General features: G+C 38.9%; 1 protein-coding gene across 1 annotated transcript; it reads left to right on the top strand.

The window, feature by feature from the left end:
* Positions 1 to 7102: 7102 nt before the first annotated feature.
* Positions 7103 to 17092, top strand: LOC140768837 (flavone O-methyltransferase 1-like). Its single transcript, XM_073109271.1, has 5 exons — positions 7103 to 7164; positions 14763 to 15252; positions 15796 to 16106; positions 16305 to 16369; positions 16648 to 17092. Exons 2-5 carry the CDS (start codon positions 14831 to 14833, stop codon positions 16942 to 16944), a joined length of 1095 nt encoding a protein of 364 aa, XP_072965372.1. The 5' UTR covers positions 7103 to 7164; positions 14763 to 14830; the 3' UTR covers positions 16945 to 17092.
* The last annotated feature ends 2884 nt before the right edge of the window (positions 17093 to 19976 follow it).

Raw genomic sequence — 19976 nt, forward strand, 5'->3', positions numbered from 1 at the left:
ACCAATAGCACGGGCGATGAGTAAAAGTTATGGCTTGATTGTATGAGGCCTTGCTCTAACATCTTGGCTACCATCTTGGAGATAACTTTCTTTTGCACATGTGGATACCGATATGGCCTCACGTTCGCCGGTGTAACCCCAGGTACAATCTCTATGTGATGGTCCGCCATTCACTTTGGTGGCAACTCCTTTGGTTCCTCAAATAGTCCAGTAAATTTATCTAATAATTTAGACAACTCAATAATAGTATCTGGACTCATTTGAGGCTTATCTCCTGCTGGTACTAACTGAAGAAGATACGCCAAATCACTTGCACAAGGTAGCCCCACCATCGACTGCATCGCAGGAATCGGTGGAGAACGAACACCATCAAGCCGCACATCTTTGTTTTCTTGTTTAAATTTCATCCACATACTCCAGAAATTAAATATGATGGGTCCCAAACTCTGTAACCACTGAGTGCCAAGGACAATGTCTACTCCTCACAGCGCCAACGGATACAAGTCCACAATGATGTCGTGTCATTGCACCCATATAACGATCCGGCGACATAAGCCCTTTGCCCGAAGCTTCGTGCCATCTCCAATGGCAATGTCGAACCCCGAAGTCAATTCAGTGTCCAAGACCAATTTCCTCACTAACCTCTCATCTAGAAAGTTGTGTACTCCCCGAATTAATGAGGATGCACACGATACTTTCTAACGAATCCATCTACTCGCAATGATCTCGACGCGGAAGTACTCGAATATGCATGCATCGATATTTCAGCTTAGATATCTGATAAGGTCTGATACCAAATTGATGGGATACGGTACTAAAAGATAGGCTCTGATACCAAATTGATAAGCTTTGATACCAAATTGATGGGTTCTCGTACCAAAGATAGGCTACGGAATGATTCCTTTAAGATCTGGATATATTACAAGAATCAGTCCGCGCAACTATGGGAAAATATTCGTCAAATATTTTGCAGTAGTCTAAAAATTATGAAACCAAGTGGATTAGATTTGTAACTTCCTGATCTACAACTTTGGCATTTGTGCCCTTTGCAGATTCGAACTAAAACAGGAACGAAAATATGGAATAACGTGGGTGATAGTGGTGGTAACGGGTGGAGTGGATGTTAGGGCTATTGATGGGTATGGAAATGAAGGTGGTTGTGGATGTGATTAAGAGATATAGATGAAGAGAACGAAGTGGTTGAGATCCCAAAAAAGAGGGGTGGCTCGATAGACGAGGGAGATTAGAAGTTAGGAGAAACCTTACCAACAGTAAATGTGAAAGGATAGTGAAGAGGGAGGAGGGAGATTAGGGTAGAAAGATGATAAAGTGGCAAGAAATCAATATTCCAATAGCATAATGAATTTAGTTGCCATCCACATATATATAGAGGCTAGCCAACAAGTTCTAAAATAATAAGTAACCCTAATTCTAGAGGATTCTCACCGATTGGGTTCAAACGCACAAAAAGCGTTCTCTGTACGACCGCATTCAAATGCGCATTACGCGTTCTCTGTATTTGCGAACCTAATGCAGGCATTCTCAAGGACATTTGAATGTGACCCACCTGCGTTCGAACGCGACCTACAGGAATTTTATTTTAATGAAAATAAACAACTAATGCAATAAGGAAGGATCCTAACTAAGTGTATAAATATCTTCCTCTGTGCCCTCCTCCACGGCCTCCTCATGGACCTCCCCTAAACAGTCTCCATCACCAACAACCTCATCATCCTCCTCGAGACCGTCGATGAACATCACACTCCCGATCGATTTGGAACATCGATGACAGGGGGTGAAACGTTTATCAAATCGAAAGCAAAGGCCCTTTGCTCTTCGCTCCTCTACCTGGGCAAGTATGAGAGTTCAAACGGAGAGTCTTGTGCCTCTTCTAACATTGGAAGAAGGTCTCAAAGGTGGTCGTGGTCTAATACTAGCAGCTGCTCTCTTTGAACCAGCAAAATTTCTAGTCGGCGTTCTAGGCACAAACTGCCCATCTCGGTTGCCCAAATTTATTTTCACTGTCATCTTGAGAGCCTTATGCTTTTGCTCCATTCTCACGGCCTTCTCAAAGGCCTCCTCAAGAGTGGTAAGACAAAGAGCACAAGCATCCGCTTGTATCTCCTCTCACAGCCTTGAAATGAATGTGCTCATCAATGTCGGTTCGGGCCAAGATGGCTCATAACGATTACTAACTCTTTCAAATTCTGCTTGGTACTCCAATACGGTCGTCCTCTAAACCATCTTGCTTAATGTGATAAAAAATCTTCATATGCCGCTGTCCCAAATCTATGTGCAATCCTCCTACAAAAGTCAACCTAACCAGTAAATCCTCCACCACGAATAATTGATCAATACCAATGCAATGCCGTTCCTTGGAGGTGAAAGCTTGCCATCTGGACCTTTGTGTCCTTCGCCGTTTCTTCGATGTAGTCCCACCGCTGGTCCTTCTTGAGGCACCGATCTTCGTTGAAGAGATGACGAAGCCTATCGGTTCATGATATATTCCTTTAAAGCATTGTTATCATTCTACATTGCGTCAACTCTATGCAGCAAATGTTTGGAACATGCCCCTAAGTTCATCCGCCAAGCCTATGTTCACACCCATGGACGTTGGTTGACTCGGTCCTACCGTGGTTGCTCCAAAGGAATAGGCCTCACGGTTAGAGTTATCATGGATTGAGTCTTCCCTTATCGGTGTGCTCTCCATTGGTCTCTTTATTGATGTCATCTTTCTTGTTTCCACCATTAATGGAGGTCTGAGGTTCGCCTGGCTGTGAAACCACTGATAGACTACGGAACGATTCCTTCAATATTTGGATTTATTACAGGAAGCAGTCTGCGCAATTGAGGAAAAATATTCACCAAATATTCTCCTGTAGTTAGAAAATTTTGGCTGCCATCCATACCTTTATAGAGGCTAGCCAACAAGACCTAATAACAATAATTAACCCTAATCTTAGTGGAATCCCGCCGATCGTGTTCGAACGCGTCCGATCGTGTTCGGATGCACCCGATCACGTTCGAATGCACAAAAAGCGTTCTCTATCGATGAGAACACGATGTAGGCATTCGAACGCACATTTCACGTTCTCTGTTTTTGCGAACCTAATACAAACGTTCGCAAGGGGGTTCAAACACGACCCCTTTCATGTTCGAACGCGAACTACATAAATTTTATTTTAATAAAAATAAACAACTAATGTAATAAGAAAAGACTCTAACAAGGTGTATCAGCCCATAGCCAACGGTGGAATGGACTCATCAGCCCGATCCACCCGACCTATGTGGGCTATGGGTGGGCTGCAGTCCACGCCCATAGCTAGCGGTGGATTGGGCTCAGCCCGGTCCACCCAATTTTCTTTTTGGTTGTAGTGGTGGACTGGGCTCTTAAACCCAGCCTACCCAATCTCTGGGTAGGCTATAGGGTGGGTTGTGGCCCACATCTGTAGCCAACCTATTGTTTGGCCTATCTTTCTAGATTTTTCTCAATTATTTTATTAACATAATTTAGGATAATACAGAACTAAATTAGGTAGTTGAATTTATTAATCATTCCAATCTTTATTATTAATGCCTTTGACATTTGTAAATAATGATAATTCTAATTTTACCATCAATGACCAATTTTAATTAATACAAAATAGTATATTAATAGGGAAGAATAAATACAAGACCAAGTCACTTATCTGGACCTAGAAAATTAAGCTTAATTTATGCAACTAGGTAGTTAGTTTTATAAGTTCATCCTTCTTATATTTTATTTTATTTTATAAATTATTAAACCCATTACTGTGTGAGGAGCATCTCGAGATTTTGGATGAAACCGACTATTTAGGAGAGTGAGACAAATTACTAAGATATTTCAGGCGAGTTAGATCATATGTTAGTCTACGAATAATGTTATTGTTGTGATGATAATTACGTTATGTCAATATTGATTACTTTACATGCATTATTTATTATTTATCACTTATGTATAATAGACTCCATGCTTAGTTATGATACAAGTTATTTTGATGATCATGATATAATAAAATAATAAAAGACATGGCACCACATGCACGTATCATTGTTAGTCTAGTCCCAACTGGATAATGTCTCTCTCACCCACTCAACTCGAGGTTAAGGATAGAGTGCATTATATATTATTATTATATTAGTGATTTACACCTAAGGTCATGAACCGGTGTAGCATTCAAGTGATTAAACTACATTATTTGGAGACTAGCCTAGGATGATATTAGAAAGATGTTTGAGATGTAGGGTTAAAGCTTTAGCGGTACCCGAGGATACAGGATCAGGGCATCTATTGAGCTATGAGCTATTTCCCATTGTATGTGATGATGTTGCTTTGTGCGATGATTCAGGTACAAGTAATGATTCTACTATATGCGATATTTTATTAGAGCGGTGATAATGTTAATAATGATAGGCCTACGACTAGGGTCCTTAGTTTGATAGTCACAGACAACTGGTCATATACAGCGTCGCCAAGTATGTACGGACGATAATACTACTAGATGACTAATCCCCTTGAATATTATGTTTGCTATGTGGATTATGGCATCATTGATGTTTTTTATATGGATTCTGACACATTGAGTTATGATAATTTTATGCACTTATATGTATTATGGGTAAATGAAAGTTTATTATAAATTTCTTTTTATACATTTACGTGGATGTGTTGATAATTATGGATATGCAATCTATTTATCATATAATACATTATTCATAGATTACTATTAAATTTTACTTGCTAGCCTGTGTGCTCACCGCCATTTTGATAAAAATATTTCAGAGTTAAATATGGAGGAAGCGGACATCGAGGAGTAGCAAATTTATTTTTTTTATTAGGGTTGTTTATTCTTTTCTTTTTAGTTAGACTTTAGTCCTGCGAGGATTATTATTTTTTAAGTTTGCATATGAACATGTATTTCTGAAGGCTTGTTGAGGCCTATGATATTTGTAATCTTGGATTATTTGTTTGGATTGATAGTATTTAGATCTATCTTAGATATTTTGTGAGATTATTACACTAAAAGGTCATGTGAGAGTCACGTGGATTATTCCCATGTGAGGAACACGTGATTTTTAGAGGTGGGTTTTTCATTATTAGATCCGGATTTGGATTCGGGTTTATATACTCACCTGATAAACTTTTGATGAGTTGATATTCTCACACAATTATTTTGTAAAAATATATTCCTTCTCTTACTTAAATGGTGTATTTAGATAAACTAAATGAGTATATATATCAAATTTAAGAGAATAGTAGGAACAATCAATGTCATGATCCAAAACCGGAATCATGACCGGCCATGCACCTCAATACGCTCGAGATACACAAAGTCTTACTAATAGACTTGAGTCACCATGGAAAGTCTCAAGCGACCTATACTAGTACTATTATCTAAGTTATACCAATGTTAGTTTTATTTTTCTTTTCATTAAAATTTATAATTTGCAGAAGGTACGGTGATGCACTGAGTATAATAATTAAATGCACATAAAAATATAATAAATAAATTTGCACATAAAAATAAAATAAATAAATTTGCACACAGCAAATTACATGGTCTAACAAAAAGCAATGGACTGGGCTGCGAGCTAACCCGCAGCCCACCCTCCATTCAAGTGGTTCGAGTCGGGTCTTTGGATCTGAAATCTAGACCCGAACCCGAACCTGCAATCATAAGAAAATGGTTGGCTCGGGTTAAACCCGAGCCCAACCAAATCCCTCCCCCACGATCGACACAAGGTAGAGAAGATAGAGGGAGAGAGGGAGTGTTCGTCGGCAATCACCACTGGCGACGGTTCAACGGCCACACCTGAAGCCCCTCAACGCTCTCGTGACGCCGTCGTCCTCATGAGGTGGAGGAGAAACCACAGAAGATGATCAACTCCATGGCCGACAGCGATCGAAACCACGAGGGCTCCAAAAGTAAACGCCTACAGCACGAGACCAACAACAAGAGGCTTCTAGTGGTGGAGCGACAGCAACCCGAAGCTGCTGGCCAGCGTGATTCGCCAACGAAGTCAAAATCTCACAAATTATGAATTTCTATTTTAACTTATTAAACTGATTTAAACTTTAGGGGTGGGAGAGGGATTACCAAGGAGTCACGTGGTGGTCTCCGATGACTCTAGCGGCACTCCGGTAAGCTAATTCCATGGCATGACTCTGACGGTGAGAAAGAAGAAAACAAAGGATGAGAAGAAAAAGAAAAAGGAAAGGAGGTTAGGGGGTTAAGGAGAGAGAGAGAGAGAGAGAGAGAGAATTAGGATTTAATTTATAGAGTAAAAATTCAAATCTAAATTAGATTTAGATTCAGCGAGATTTCTGTGGCATGGGAACTCCTATTTTTATGGGTTATAATAATCAGAATAGTTAAACTCTTTTGACAAAAATGCCCCTCAGGATGTAGAATATATACCAATTTTTAATGTAGGACTTCAAAAGATCATCATGTCAAACAACACTAGGAAAGCAAGTAGAACAAAAGAGACATACATAGATCTCCCCAAATCTAGTTCTTTCAATATGCCTGTTCTTAGGTTGATGACATGTCGTTAGTTAGTTAGTTACGTGCCGGATTTATGGAATGATGTGAATTGCAGGTACTACTTGAAGGATGCGGTGTTGGACGGCGGGATCCCTTTCAACAAGGCATACGGCATGACGGCGTTCGAGTACCACGGCACGGATCCCCGCTTCAACAAGGTGTTCAATGAGGGGATGAAGAATCACTCAGTCATCATCACGAAGAAGCTCCTCGAGTTCTACAGGGGATTCGACAATGTCAACGTGCTCGTCGATGTTGGCGGCGGCATTGGCGCCACCCTCCACATGATCACCTCCAAGCACACCCATATCAAAGGCATCAACTTTGACCTCCCCCATGTCATCTCTGAAGCACCTCCTTTCCCAGGTACATTAATCTTTAATCAGCACCTTTTGCTATTCGGCAAATCACTTAGGATAGTCGTTGAATTGAATTTAATTTCAAATTTGGTGAGTTTTGATCCAAGAATTTAAATTCCAAACTGCAAGACTCTTATTACGTATGGATTAATTTTGTGGGGTTTGGTGCAGGAGTGGAGCATGTAGGTGGAGATATGTTTGCCAGTGTCCCAACTGGAGATGCCATCTTGATGAAGGTCAGTTTACCTAATCAATCGTTCAATAAGATTAGGTAGGACTTTGATAGTAGTAGGTTTATAAATTAGGTAGATCATGCACATCATTCTAGATGACTCTCTTCAACTGTATAGTTGAAATCACGGGAGCAGTTCAAACATGGAAGGCTATAGAAATATCTCAATTTAACATTTATACCAACATATCTCATTCCTAATTAAATCACTTAAACCTCATATTTCTTCAAGAGTCTCAATTTATCATTTTATCACATCCTCTTTACAAAGTCCACTATATATACTGCACAATTTAATCGTATAGTATCATCAACATCCTTCTACAATATCATTAATATCACCTAATAATCATAATAAAATAAGTCTGTATACTTGTAATTAAAATTCATCATCCAACATACACGATCTTCAAGCTATAATATTCTTATCCTCTAAATCAATGTCCAAAACTAATACTCAAAATGTACTTTCACTGTCATATGTGCCATGAGACTATCAGCTTAGTACTATCATCACTTTATATAATTTATTTCACTATCATTCTTTCCATCTAATCATATTCACATAATTAGCAACTTCTAAACCAAACTTACTATCATGTCATCCATAACTATATACCTTACGTCTCAACTACTAGCATCACTCATAATCCAATAACTATATCCATGTCATATTTCACATACCCATTACTCTATTTGGTAATCAACTCAAAGGTTTAAACGAGACGTTAATCCTCTAACAATATTGTTAGTTACACATATCCCTACTAAATCACCCATCTTATCGATACAATCAAAATTTCATACCTACTAACACAAGTATCTTACAAACATAATCTATCATACTAGTCATCCGAAAATTCTTTTCTATATATAATTCTACAATCACTTATATCACAACACAATTTCTTTTTCACTATACAAAATTATCATATGTCTTACTTATCCATCTACAATCCATAATTATAACCCTCATAAAGATCAAAATAGTTTTTCTGCGCATATATCTCTTTACATCAATCTCCTAATATCAAATATATCCATAAAAGATCAAAATCCAAAAATATGCTATATCTGCTCAAAATAACCTCAAATTTACTGATAATAATCCTTCTGCACAAAATACATATCTCCACATATCTATAAATTTCTACACTTTATCACAACATATGAACAAGTCTATATTTCTCATATTATGCTTCACAGATTATGACACCGCAATATCAGTAACATTAATGCATGATTTTAGTAATACCTCTTCCTATTCATTAGTCGCTCAGATAACTTCTCAATATATCAGTATCACAAATTATTTCTATCAATATCGTCAAAGTATCAAAACTTAATAATCTTAACATCACAACCTAGATTTCAATCTCAACCAATTAATATCAAACTCATCGAGATCGACTACTAGCGTAACCCTAAACCAAATCGACAACTACTATACTTGATGGTTTGTCAAATCATCCTTAAACCTAAGCTCTAATACCACCTGAACTGTAATGCCCCCACTTGGCACGGGCACGTGCACGCCCACGTGCCCACACGGCACACGCGACAGGTCGGGCGGGGCTCGTCACGCACAGATACACTTTTGTGCACATACAATCATGACATCATCAAATAATACCTACTAACACATTCATACTCATATAATCCAATACCAAATAAATTATATTATCAACCAAATAAATCTGTTAACATCCGAATATCCACGTCCACAATAATATACACCAGGTCACTATCTAATCTGGCAGGACCCACACAGGCCTCAATAAACTATCAAGATACAACTAAAACAACTCATACAAGACTACACTATGATTCGACCTGTATTATACAAATCATCGTTTAATACAAAAGAGTACAAATATCAAATATTGGTACAACTCAATATCTGGTTAAACTATCTTTTACACTATCTCACATCTATAGCTCATCTCATTCTCGTTCTATAATATCTCCTCAAAAGATATCTCAAGTCGCTATCACGTACCACATATCTGAGAGGGGATAGAAAAGAAATAAAGAGAGTCATGAGCAAAAGGCTCAGTGAATAGACATTACCCTAAATCGATGATGCCAAATAGAGAGTAAATCATGTACTGGATAATATGAATCAGAAAGATCATTATGTCATGAATGAGTACATGAATGTATCCTCAATAATACATAAATGAAAAAATAGATAACATGTCATACTGATAAAAGTATATAATCTTCGATAATGAATAAACAAATCTCAATATCATATGATCATCATAACTCTCCATCAAATATGACACATGATGCATACCGACCATGACCATGCTATGATATCAAATGCAACCATATATGATGTATATTGACAACTCGATAATCAGGTAATCAGATGATAATGAAATTATATGTACTTCTCAACATCCCAGTTATCAATGTCATCTCTATATGTCATCATCATACTAGACCACTGTGCACAATCAACACCGGTACCCGGTCTCAACATCATGCCCGAAGGCTCAGAGCATACTCCGCCACTCGCAAGAGTATTTCAAATATAACCATACCCTGCCATCCGCTAAGGGTATCAACATCTATCCAAACCGGGTACCCTTTTAGCTGATAGAAACCTCATGAGGATAAATCGCCACATATGCCCTGGCGAACGACATGTGTTCGAATGTCTACTGCGCACACAGACTAACGACCTCGGACGTAAGGCCAACAGGATTGTGACTATGTCGAGTGATCAATCATCCACCAAGTGCGTCCTAACCCTCGCGCCCACTCGGGTATCCTCATGCTTTCTATCAACTATCCTATCAATCACATTTCATGTTTTCCTTCTAAATGACAGATCATATGCATATATCCAGTACGATAGCAAGTCCATGCATATCAGGAATTTAGGTGGAATAGGAATCAAGAGAAAAATGATGTGATGCAACTCCAACCATGTATCTAACACATGCATACTCCTGCTAGCCTATTACACGCACACTTATGCTAGAGATCATCTCGATATAAAATCAGAACAATATAATCATCTATAATCATCTCTATACATCACCAATGTATTCATATCCCAGATCAGTCTAATCAAATGCATGATAAAATATGCTCGACTGAAATTATCTCTATATAAATTCATATAATCATGCTGGAGACCAAAACATGCATGTACATAATATATAATATATCCTAATTTGAGAAAGGGATCTAGGGGATAAGACTACTCACCCTGATCAGAAGATACAAACCACGTATCCCTTACATCCGCCCATCAACCGTGTGACACTTCTCGCTAGCAAGGTCCACGGGGTCTCAAATAAGGGGTTCGAGATCTGAAAATATTTAAATAATATGTTGTTAGCCGTTTATCCCATTTAGAATTCATTAGTGTAAAATATAATAAATTATTTGATTTTATTAAATAACTTGATATACATTATATATATATATAATTATGATAACCTTATTCTAATTATATATTAGGCATATAGTAATTAATCTCTTTAAGCATAAAAGAATCAGATATACAATAATATAATTAAAATATATGTACATAAAATAACTAACTATAATTCAATTATTTGGCAATTATTACTTTTACTTAACTTAGTTACTAATCATACATATATTAATCATTATTCATAAATATAAAAATAATTATCTGATCTCAGCATTTTATTGCATAGAAAATAATATATAATAATAATAAGGTGCTAGAAACACATTGAATACTCAAATATATTAAATATATGCATGTATAAGCATACATAAACATTAATAGAAACTTATAAAATTTAATTATTTTTAATAAAACTAACTATATAAAATATAAGATTATTATCAATATGATTACATATATTAATCTAATAAACAGTGGCTAAACTATATATAATAATATAATTAATATAAACAAATTAAAAAGGGAGCAATCCCTTGTCACAGTGCTGGGCCGAGCCCGGCACTATTGCAGAAGGGAAACAGCTGAGGAAGATGAAGAAGAAGAAGAAAGAAGAAAGAAGAAAGGGAGAAGAAGAAGAACAGAAGAGAGGAGAAGAGAAGAAGAGAAGAAGGAGGAGAGAGGTGCGGACCCGGGCCGGCGGGGAGGGCACCGGCAGCTGGTGGCCAGCCAGCTGCCGGCCTCTCGCTGGTGGCTCGACTTCGACGGGCCCGAGCCCAAAGTAAGAAAAAGAGAAAGAAAGAGAGAGAGAGAGATAGTGAGAGAGAGAGAAGAAGAGAGAAGGAGAGAGAGAGGAGGAGAAAGAGCTCACCGACGCTCGTGGAGGTGGTGGCGGCGGCGATAGGCCGACCTCGGCAAGAGAGAGAGAGAGAGAGAGAGAGAGCGAGAGAAAAGAGATATTTAGAGGGAGAGAGAGAAAGGCGATTGGGGGGGGGGGGGTTTGGCGGCGGCTACGATAGGGCTGGGGCCCGCCGTGGCCACGCTAGGGGGTGCATAGGGGTGCCACGCCAGGCCCAGCTGCGTGGGCATGAGGTCGGCCACACTGTGGTTAGCCACATCGTGCCCATGCAAAACTTTTTTTTTGGGGATTGGGTTGTTACTACCCGAAACCAACCAAATCCCTTCCTCGCGATCGACGCGAGGTAGAGAAGATAGAGGGAGAGAGGGAGTGTCCGCCGGCAATCACCACTGGCGATAGTTCAACGGTCGCACCTCAAGCCCCTCAATGCTCTCGTGACGCCGCCGTCCTCATGAGGTAGAGAAACCACAGAAGACGATCAACTCCATGGCCGACGGCGATCGAAACCACAAGGGCTCCAAAGGTTAATGACCACGGCACGAGACCAATGACAAGAGGCTTCTAGTGGTGGAGCGACAACAACTCGAAGCTGTTGGCAAGCATGATTCGCCAACGAAGCTAAAATCTCACGAATTAGGTATTTTCTATTTTAACCTATTAAACTGAATTAAACTTGAGGGGTGGGAGAGGGCTTACCAAGGAATCACGTGGTGGTCTCCAATGACTCTAGCAGCACTCTTGTAAGCTAATTCCATAGCATGACTCTGGGATGAGAAGAAGAAAAAGGAAAGGAGGCTGGGGTGTTAAGGAGAGAGAGAGAGAGAATTATGGTTTGATTTATAGAGTAAAAATTTAAATCTAAATTAGATTTGGATTCGGCGAGATTTCTACTACCGCCTCGTCGCGTGCTAGAGAGGGAGAGGGGAGGGCGTTGCACGTGCAACTCACGTGCACCCTCTTCCCTCTCAATTTTTTTTTCAATTCTCAGAATCAATTTTAGTTTTGGTGGATTAATATTATTACCCAATTTTTATAAATTTACACTTCCTCTTTTAATTAAAATATATATAATTAAATAAATTGAAAGAGTATATAAATCAAATATATTTTCTCTTATCAAGGAACAAATAGTAGCATTTGTATATCATCACTAAAAATATATAACTACTGCAATATAAGAACAAATAGTAGCGTGTATAAATCGTCACTAAAAATATAAAAGTTTGTCACTAAAACATATATAATAGCAATAGTTTTTTATACTTCACTATTTTATATACTTATAAAGACTATTATGTCTAAATGTACCAATAGAGTAAAAAAGTAGCTACAAACTTAAAATCTACTACTGTATGATTTTTATACTAGTAAATATTCTAATCTGCTACTAAAAATTTATTGCTAAATACAATAATTCTTGTAGTGCCCCTAATCCCATAGGGCCAGACTCCTTCTCCCTCCTCTTCTCGTATAATTATCTTACCTACATGTCATCATCATCACCACTATCACCTCCATCTTCATCGATATCACTACTAAATTGCCCACTATCATCACCAAAAATATCACCCTACAATCAGTCCATAACATTAGTATCAGAGCTCGAGTACCCTTAGGCTGATTTAGATTAATTGGTATCAGAGCTCAATTACCCTTAGGACCAGTTCACATTAGTGAGAGATCGACATTAGGTCGTCAGTCAATGAAAATCTCTGATGAAGTCGAAATATTAAAACTAAAAATAACTACCATTTTACTTGTTGAAAAACAAATTAATCACAAGAGGAAATAAGGGGACTAACATATAGATCAGATCGGGGGATCAATGACTTTGTCGAAAACCTCGGCAGCAAAATAGAGAATAGAGAGAGAAGAGAAGAAGGGAAGAAGGGGAGAGGCTGCTGGAAGAATAAAAAAACTTAAAACAGAAAGAGGGATCTTAAGTTGAAAGGAAGAGGAGACGAGGTGTGTGGTGGACTCCGTATCCTGCTCCGACGAACACTGCACGTGTGCTACAGTGGCCGACTATTGCCAGTTAGACATGATAACCGGGCGGGCCGGGCCGGGTTCGGGCCGGGCTTTTCGGGCCAAGCGGGCTTAAGTCTTTGTTCACGGCCCGACCCACTAATCACTCGGGCCGGGCTAGAATAGTCTAGCCCGTTACCGCCCGTTGGCCCGTGAGAGATCCGGCCGGGCCAGCCCAACCCACCAATCACTCGGCCCAACCCATATTTCAGCTATTTTTAGAATTTTTTTAACTATTAGTTTATTTTTAAAAAAATATTTATATTCCTCTATTTAAAAAAAATTAAAAAAAATTTAAATTTTTTAAAAGTCTGCTTAAAATAATGCAAAATGGTATATACTAAAATATTTTTTTACTGTAGAAATGGTAAATTACTGTAGCAAAACGGGCAAAGCACTGTAGCAGACGGGCGGGCTTAGTTGCGGGCCAAACGGGCGGGCTTTTGGGCCGGGTCGGGTGGGCAAAGGGCTGGCCCGTGCCGCCCATGGGTAGTTCGGGCTCGGGCCGGGCCGGGCCTAAACCGGGTCCGGGCCGGGCTTAGCCCGGTCCAAACCGAGCCGGGTCGGGCCGGGCATGGGCGGGCTGGGCCATTTGATCATGTCTATTGCCAGTTGTGCTTAGTAAACTGTGTGTCATAATTGTTTTTAATTTTTATTTTTTGTGTTATACATAAAATCATATAAAAGATTTTATTTGTAAGGGTAAATGCATAAAAATCCCAAATAGTTCTTGCAAGAATAATTGGTCTTTTTGGTGGAATTAGAGAGCTTTCGACCAAACTAGTCCTTTTCTAATTTATTTTTTATCAAAATAGACTATTTCTCAAACTTATCACCAAATGGAGTTTAATAACCCTAATAAAAACGCTAAACTAATCAGCATTATATATATATATATATCCTTTATAATCTTTCAACGGTTATAAAAAAAATAATTAAATAATAAAAATGCTAAAATGGTTAGCATTTTTAAAAAAGTATTAATTAGTTTAGTATTTTTGTGAGGGCACCGGTGAATTAAACTCTATTTGATAATAAGTTTGAGAATAGTCTATTTCGGTGAAGAAAAACTAAAAGAAAAGTATAGTTTGGTCAAAACGTCGGAATCAGGTGATGACAAAATATTGGGGTAGAAGTCATCTTTTGCACAGTGATATGTGAATTTGGTCTTCTAGGAGTGCTCGATATTCTTGGTGGAATTTATTGTGATGGCAAAATAATTGATGGGTGATTTAATAACACTAAAACTTCCAACCAATTTAAAATAGCATTTAAGCTGATAATTGCCGTTGGTGGGTGAACTCACTTCCCATACCCTCTTCCACAGTTCCCAGCACACTATCCACTTTCTCACTTTCCCAAATTGCTCGTCTCTCTCCTCTTCCGTTTATTTCCATGGGGTCCACGAACGCAGACGCGCACGTGTCGTCCGCTCCCGGGAACGCGGAGGACGAGGCGGCGTGCATGTTCGCCCTCCAGCTCGTCAGCAGCTCCATCCTCCCCATGACCCTCAAAGCGGCCCTGGAGCTCGACCTCCTCGAGATCCTTGTCTTAGCCGGGAAGCCCGTCACGGCGGAGGAGGTGGCGGCGCAGCTGCCGACGGCGAACCCCCAGGCGCCCGTAATGCTCGACCGGATGCTGAGGCTGCTCGCCTCCTACAAGGTGGTCGGCTGCGACGTGGAGGCTTCTGGCGACGGAAACATCGTGAGGAGGTACAAGCCGGTGCCGGTCTGCCGCTGGCTGACGAAGAACGAGGACGGCGTCTCCATGGCGCCGCTCGCGCTCATGCACCAGGATAAGGTGCCTATGGAGAGCTGGTATGGTCGCACTCATCTACTTACTTTTTTTTACTAGGATCCCATCCAGATGCTAGATGTAGGAATTTATCACTGTCCAATACTTTGATGCATATCTTCATTAATGATCTAAGTGCCAAGTACCCGGATTTAGTAAATTCCTGAACGCTAATTTGCACGGGATTTACAAAATTTATAATTCGCGCCCTCGCTTTCAGAATTTATATTCCTGAACTCTATTTTTATTACGGATTTTTTTGCAAACTTAGTATTTATAACCACCTATGTTTCCGATTTTAGTTGCAAGGGAACTCCTATTTTATGGGGTATATCTGCAAATAATTATATCTAAAGATGTATAATCAGAATAGTTAAACTCTTTTGACAAAAATGCCCCTCAGGATGTAGAATATATACCAATTTTTAATGTAGGACTTCAAAAGATCATCATGTCAAACACTAGGAAAGCAAGTAGAAGAAAAGAGACATAGATCTCCTTAAATCTAATTCTTTCAATATGCTTGTTCTTAGGTTGATAACATGTCATTAGTTAGTTGTGTACAGGTACTACTTGAAGGATGCAGTGTTGGACGGCGGGATCCCTTTAAACAAGGCATACGGCATGACGGCGTTCGAGTACAATGGCACAGATCCCCGCTTCAATAAGGTGTTCAATGAGGGGATGAAGAATCCCTCGGTCATCATCACGAAGAAGCTCCTCGAGTTCTACCGGGGATTCGACAATGTCAACGTGCTCGTCGATGTTGGCGGCGGCATTGGCGCCACTCTGCACATGATCACCTCCAAGCACACCCATATCAAAGGCATCAACTTTGACCTCCCCCATGTCATCTCTGAAGCACCTCCTTTCCCAGGTACATTAATCTCATTCATTTCGCAGACTTAATCAGCACTTTTTGCTATTCGACAAATCACTTAGGATAATTGTTCAATTGAATTGAATTTCAAATTTGGAGAATTTTGATCCAAGAATTTAAATTCCAAACTGCAAAACTCTTATTATGTATGGATTAATTTGGTGTGGTCTGTACTTTTTGGTGGGTTTGATGCAGGAGTGGAGCATGTAGGTGGAGATATGTTTGCCAGTGTCCCAACTGGAGATGTCATCTTGATGAAGGTCAGTTTACCCAATCTACTGTTCAATAAGATTCGGTAGGACTTTGATAGGTAGATCATGCACATCATTCTAGATGCCTCTCTTCAACTGTAGAGTTGAAATCAACGGAGCAGTTCAAACATGGAAGGCTATAGAAATATAGTATATATTTGTTGACTTGTAAACTTATACAAGGTTCAGACTTAGGACCTACTCTGATATCATACTAATTCATCAACTATTTTAAAAACTAAAACTGTTATATCCTGACAATAATGATCAAAATGCTAATCTTGCAGTGGATTCTTCATGATTGGAGCGACGAGCACTGTGCGGAGTTATTGAAGAATTGTTATAAGGCTCTGCCGGAGAATGGCAAGGTGATCATCGTGGAGTATATCCTTCCGGTGACCCCAGAACCAACTCCTGAAGCACAAGTTGTCTTCCATGAAGATCTCATCATGTTGGCTCACTGCCCTGGAGGCAAAGAGAGGAGTGAGAAAGAGTTCAGGGACTTGGCCAAGGAAGCTGGCTTCAAAGGATTCAATGCATCCTATGTCTTTGCCAATTCTTGGGCCATAGAATTTACTAAGTAGGAGGGAGAGAGAGAGAGAGAGAGAGAGTATTGGATGGTTTAATCTTGCTTAACTTCTTTGATGATCATGGCATGAAGCTTCTGGTTTGTTTCATTGAGAGGCCTACTCATGGATTGTGATTGCAGTGAATAAAGATATCATTTTCTTATTCTGCTGTTTTGAATTGTTTGGCCCAATTAGAGTAAATGAAGCCTTTGGTTTGCATGATTATAAAACACTTGAGCTAATTACTTGTAAATGATCCAATAAGGGAGTGCTGTATTTGTTGACAGACCAACAAAGATGATAAATATATGGCACAAAGAAGGTAGTTGAAACACCCACTTCAAAAAATCACCTGTTCCTCACATGAAGAGTTTCACGTGACCTGTCAGTGAAATAATATTACAAAGTATCTGAATAAGTCTAGAAATACCATAATAATCTAAATAAATAATCCAAAGTTACAATTATTACAGGCCTCAACAAGCCCTTAGGAATACAAGTTCATACACAAATTTTAAGCATAAAAACCCTCGCAAGGGTTAAGTCCAACTATAAATAATAAAATAAACAATACTAATAGGAAAACGAATTTGCTATTCCTCGATATCTACGTCCTCTATAATTAGCTCTGAAATATTTCCATCAAAATGACGCTGAGCATGGGGCCCAGGAAGTATAATCCAATAGTAATCTATGAATATTGTATTACATGATAAATAGAAATGCAAATCCATAATTATGAACATATTAAGGAAATGCGTACAGTTCAATTTTTTAATAACTTTCATCATCATTGCTCAATATATATAAAAATCCACATAGAAATCGTATCACTAATGTCATATCTCACAAAGCAACATAATATCGAGGGGACTAGTCATCTAGTTGTATTATCGCCCATACATGCCTAGCGACGCCGCATATGACCGGTTGTCTATGGCCATCAGACTAAGGACCCCAGTCGTAAGCCCATCAACACCATTTTAGTAAATCATTGCACAGAGAAGAATCATTACTTGTAGCTGAATAATCACACATAGCAGAACCATCGTATACAACGGGCAGGTAAGAGCTCACAGCTCGATAGACGCCCTGACCCTACGTCCTCGGGTATCGCTAGAACTATATTCTTACCTTTCAATCATCTTTACTAATATCATACTAGACTAGTCTCCAACTAGGACAATGTAATCATTTGAATGCTCCACCAACTAACGACCTTAGGTGTAGACCTCTAATATAATACTATATAATACACTCTACCCTTAACCCCGAGTTGAGTGGGTGAGAGGGGCACTGCCTAGTTAGGATTCGATGATACGTATATGTGGTGCCATGATTTCTATTATTTATTATATAATGATTATCAAAGTAACATGTATTATAAACAATGTATGAAGCTTATCATACATATGCAATAGGTAGTAATTAATGCAAATATGAATTGACATGTAATTAATGCAAGTAAGAAATGACATATGTAAACATTATTCGTAGACTAATATAGGATCTAACTCGCCTGAAATATCTCTAGAATCTATCTCTCTCCTAATCAGTCGGTTCCTCCTGAATTTCGAGATTCTCCCTGCATAGTAATGGATCTAATAATTATAAGATAAAATAATCATAAGAATGATAAACTAACAACCTTATTAGTTTTCTACCATCATTTTGTAAAAGTGTATACAATTGAACATTAGAGCAATATATTTTCATATGCTCTTATTTAACATATTTACCTAATTTGATTACTCCAAAATAAAAACATCTCACACAATATATGATACCTCCAAAATATAATTCATATTGCAAATATTTAAAATATCACATAGTGTATCAAGTTCAAATACATATATAATATATATAGAAAAAAATAACATAATCTACTACAAGTATCTTAGTTTTGTTCGACATGTCCAAAATAAAACAAAAGAGAGAGCAATAGATAAAAACCAATGTCCATAGATAGAAGTGACCATTGTTTTGCACTATATGTAATCAACCGACAAAAAAATAGAAGATTTAATTTATCTTCAGTTATATAAATTTTTTGATATAAGAAATAAAATAATAAAAGGATTTAGTATAATTACATATGTAGATGGCCAAGCAATAGAGGATCTAGCAGCATCACCGATAGTTTTAAGTCGTTCGAATTGTCTAATGAATGGCTCACTTTTTATTATTGTCTCATTGATAACTACTTTTCAAAATTGTTGCCCTAATAGCTAGTACGATTCGGACTTCACCGACGTCGTCTCAAACATAGTCACTTTAGGAGTGTCTTTGTTTCATGTTTTAGTATTTAATTTCCATGAAAATAAGTTTTCTGTAAGTCGCGTTCGAACGCGGGTGGAGTGAGTTCGAACGTGGTTGTAAACGGGGTTGTGAATATGGATGAAGAGTGTGCATTGTGCGTTCAAACGCACTGTGAACGCCTGCATCGCGTTCTCAAATCTAGAGAAGTGGGAAATAGGCACGTTCGATCGCGCGTTTGAACGCTTGCATCCGTTCGCAAATCCAAAGAGGAGCGAACTCGGTGCATTCAAAAGCGATTGGGCGCATTCGAACACGGTCGGCGAAAATTGTATTGTTTAGGGTTAATTTTGAGTTGTTGGTTAGCCTCTAAAAGGATATGGATGGCAACCAGACATCATGATTGATTATTGATTATTGAGAATTGAGATTTGCCTTTGTCTTCTTCGTCTTCTTCGCTCCCGTTCTCTTAATCTCCGGCGACGCCGCTTCTAACCCCCCTCAACCGGCCAATCACCTTAGACCCTTAGGGGTAGCCCTCTCCTCCCCCTTCTTCCAATCTATCCGACACTTGTCCTAACCCTTCCATCGACCATAACCCTTTCTCCACCACTTTTCACCGGTGCCACCCCATTAACGCCAGTCCTCCACCAACCACCATCACCTAGGATCACGTGCCTCCATCCACGGATCCTAAATAGACCATCCTAATGTTTGTTCACTGATCGGATAATATCTCGAGATCCCCACATCCGATTCTCCTGAAACTATATTTGTTGGAAATATATTTT

This window comes from Typha angustifolia, chromosome 2 (assembly GCF_048772165.1).
Source record: "Typha angustifolia cultivar Huaian chromosome 2, ASM4877216v1, whole genome shotgun sequence".
Classification (NCBI taxonomy): domain Eukaryota; kingdom Viridiplantae; phylum Streptophyta; class Magnoliopsida; order Poales; family Typhaceae; genus Typha; species Typha angustifolia.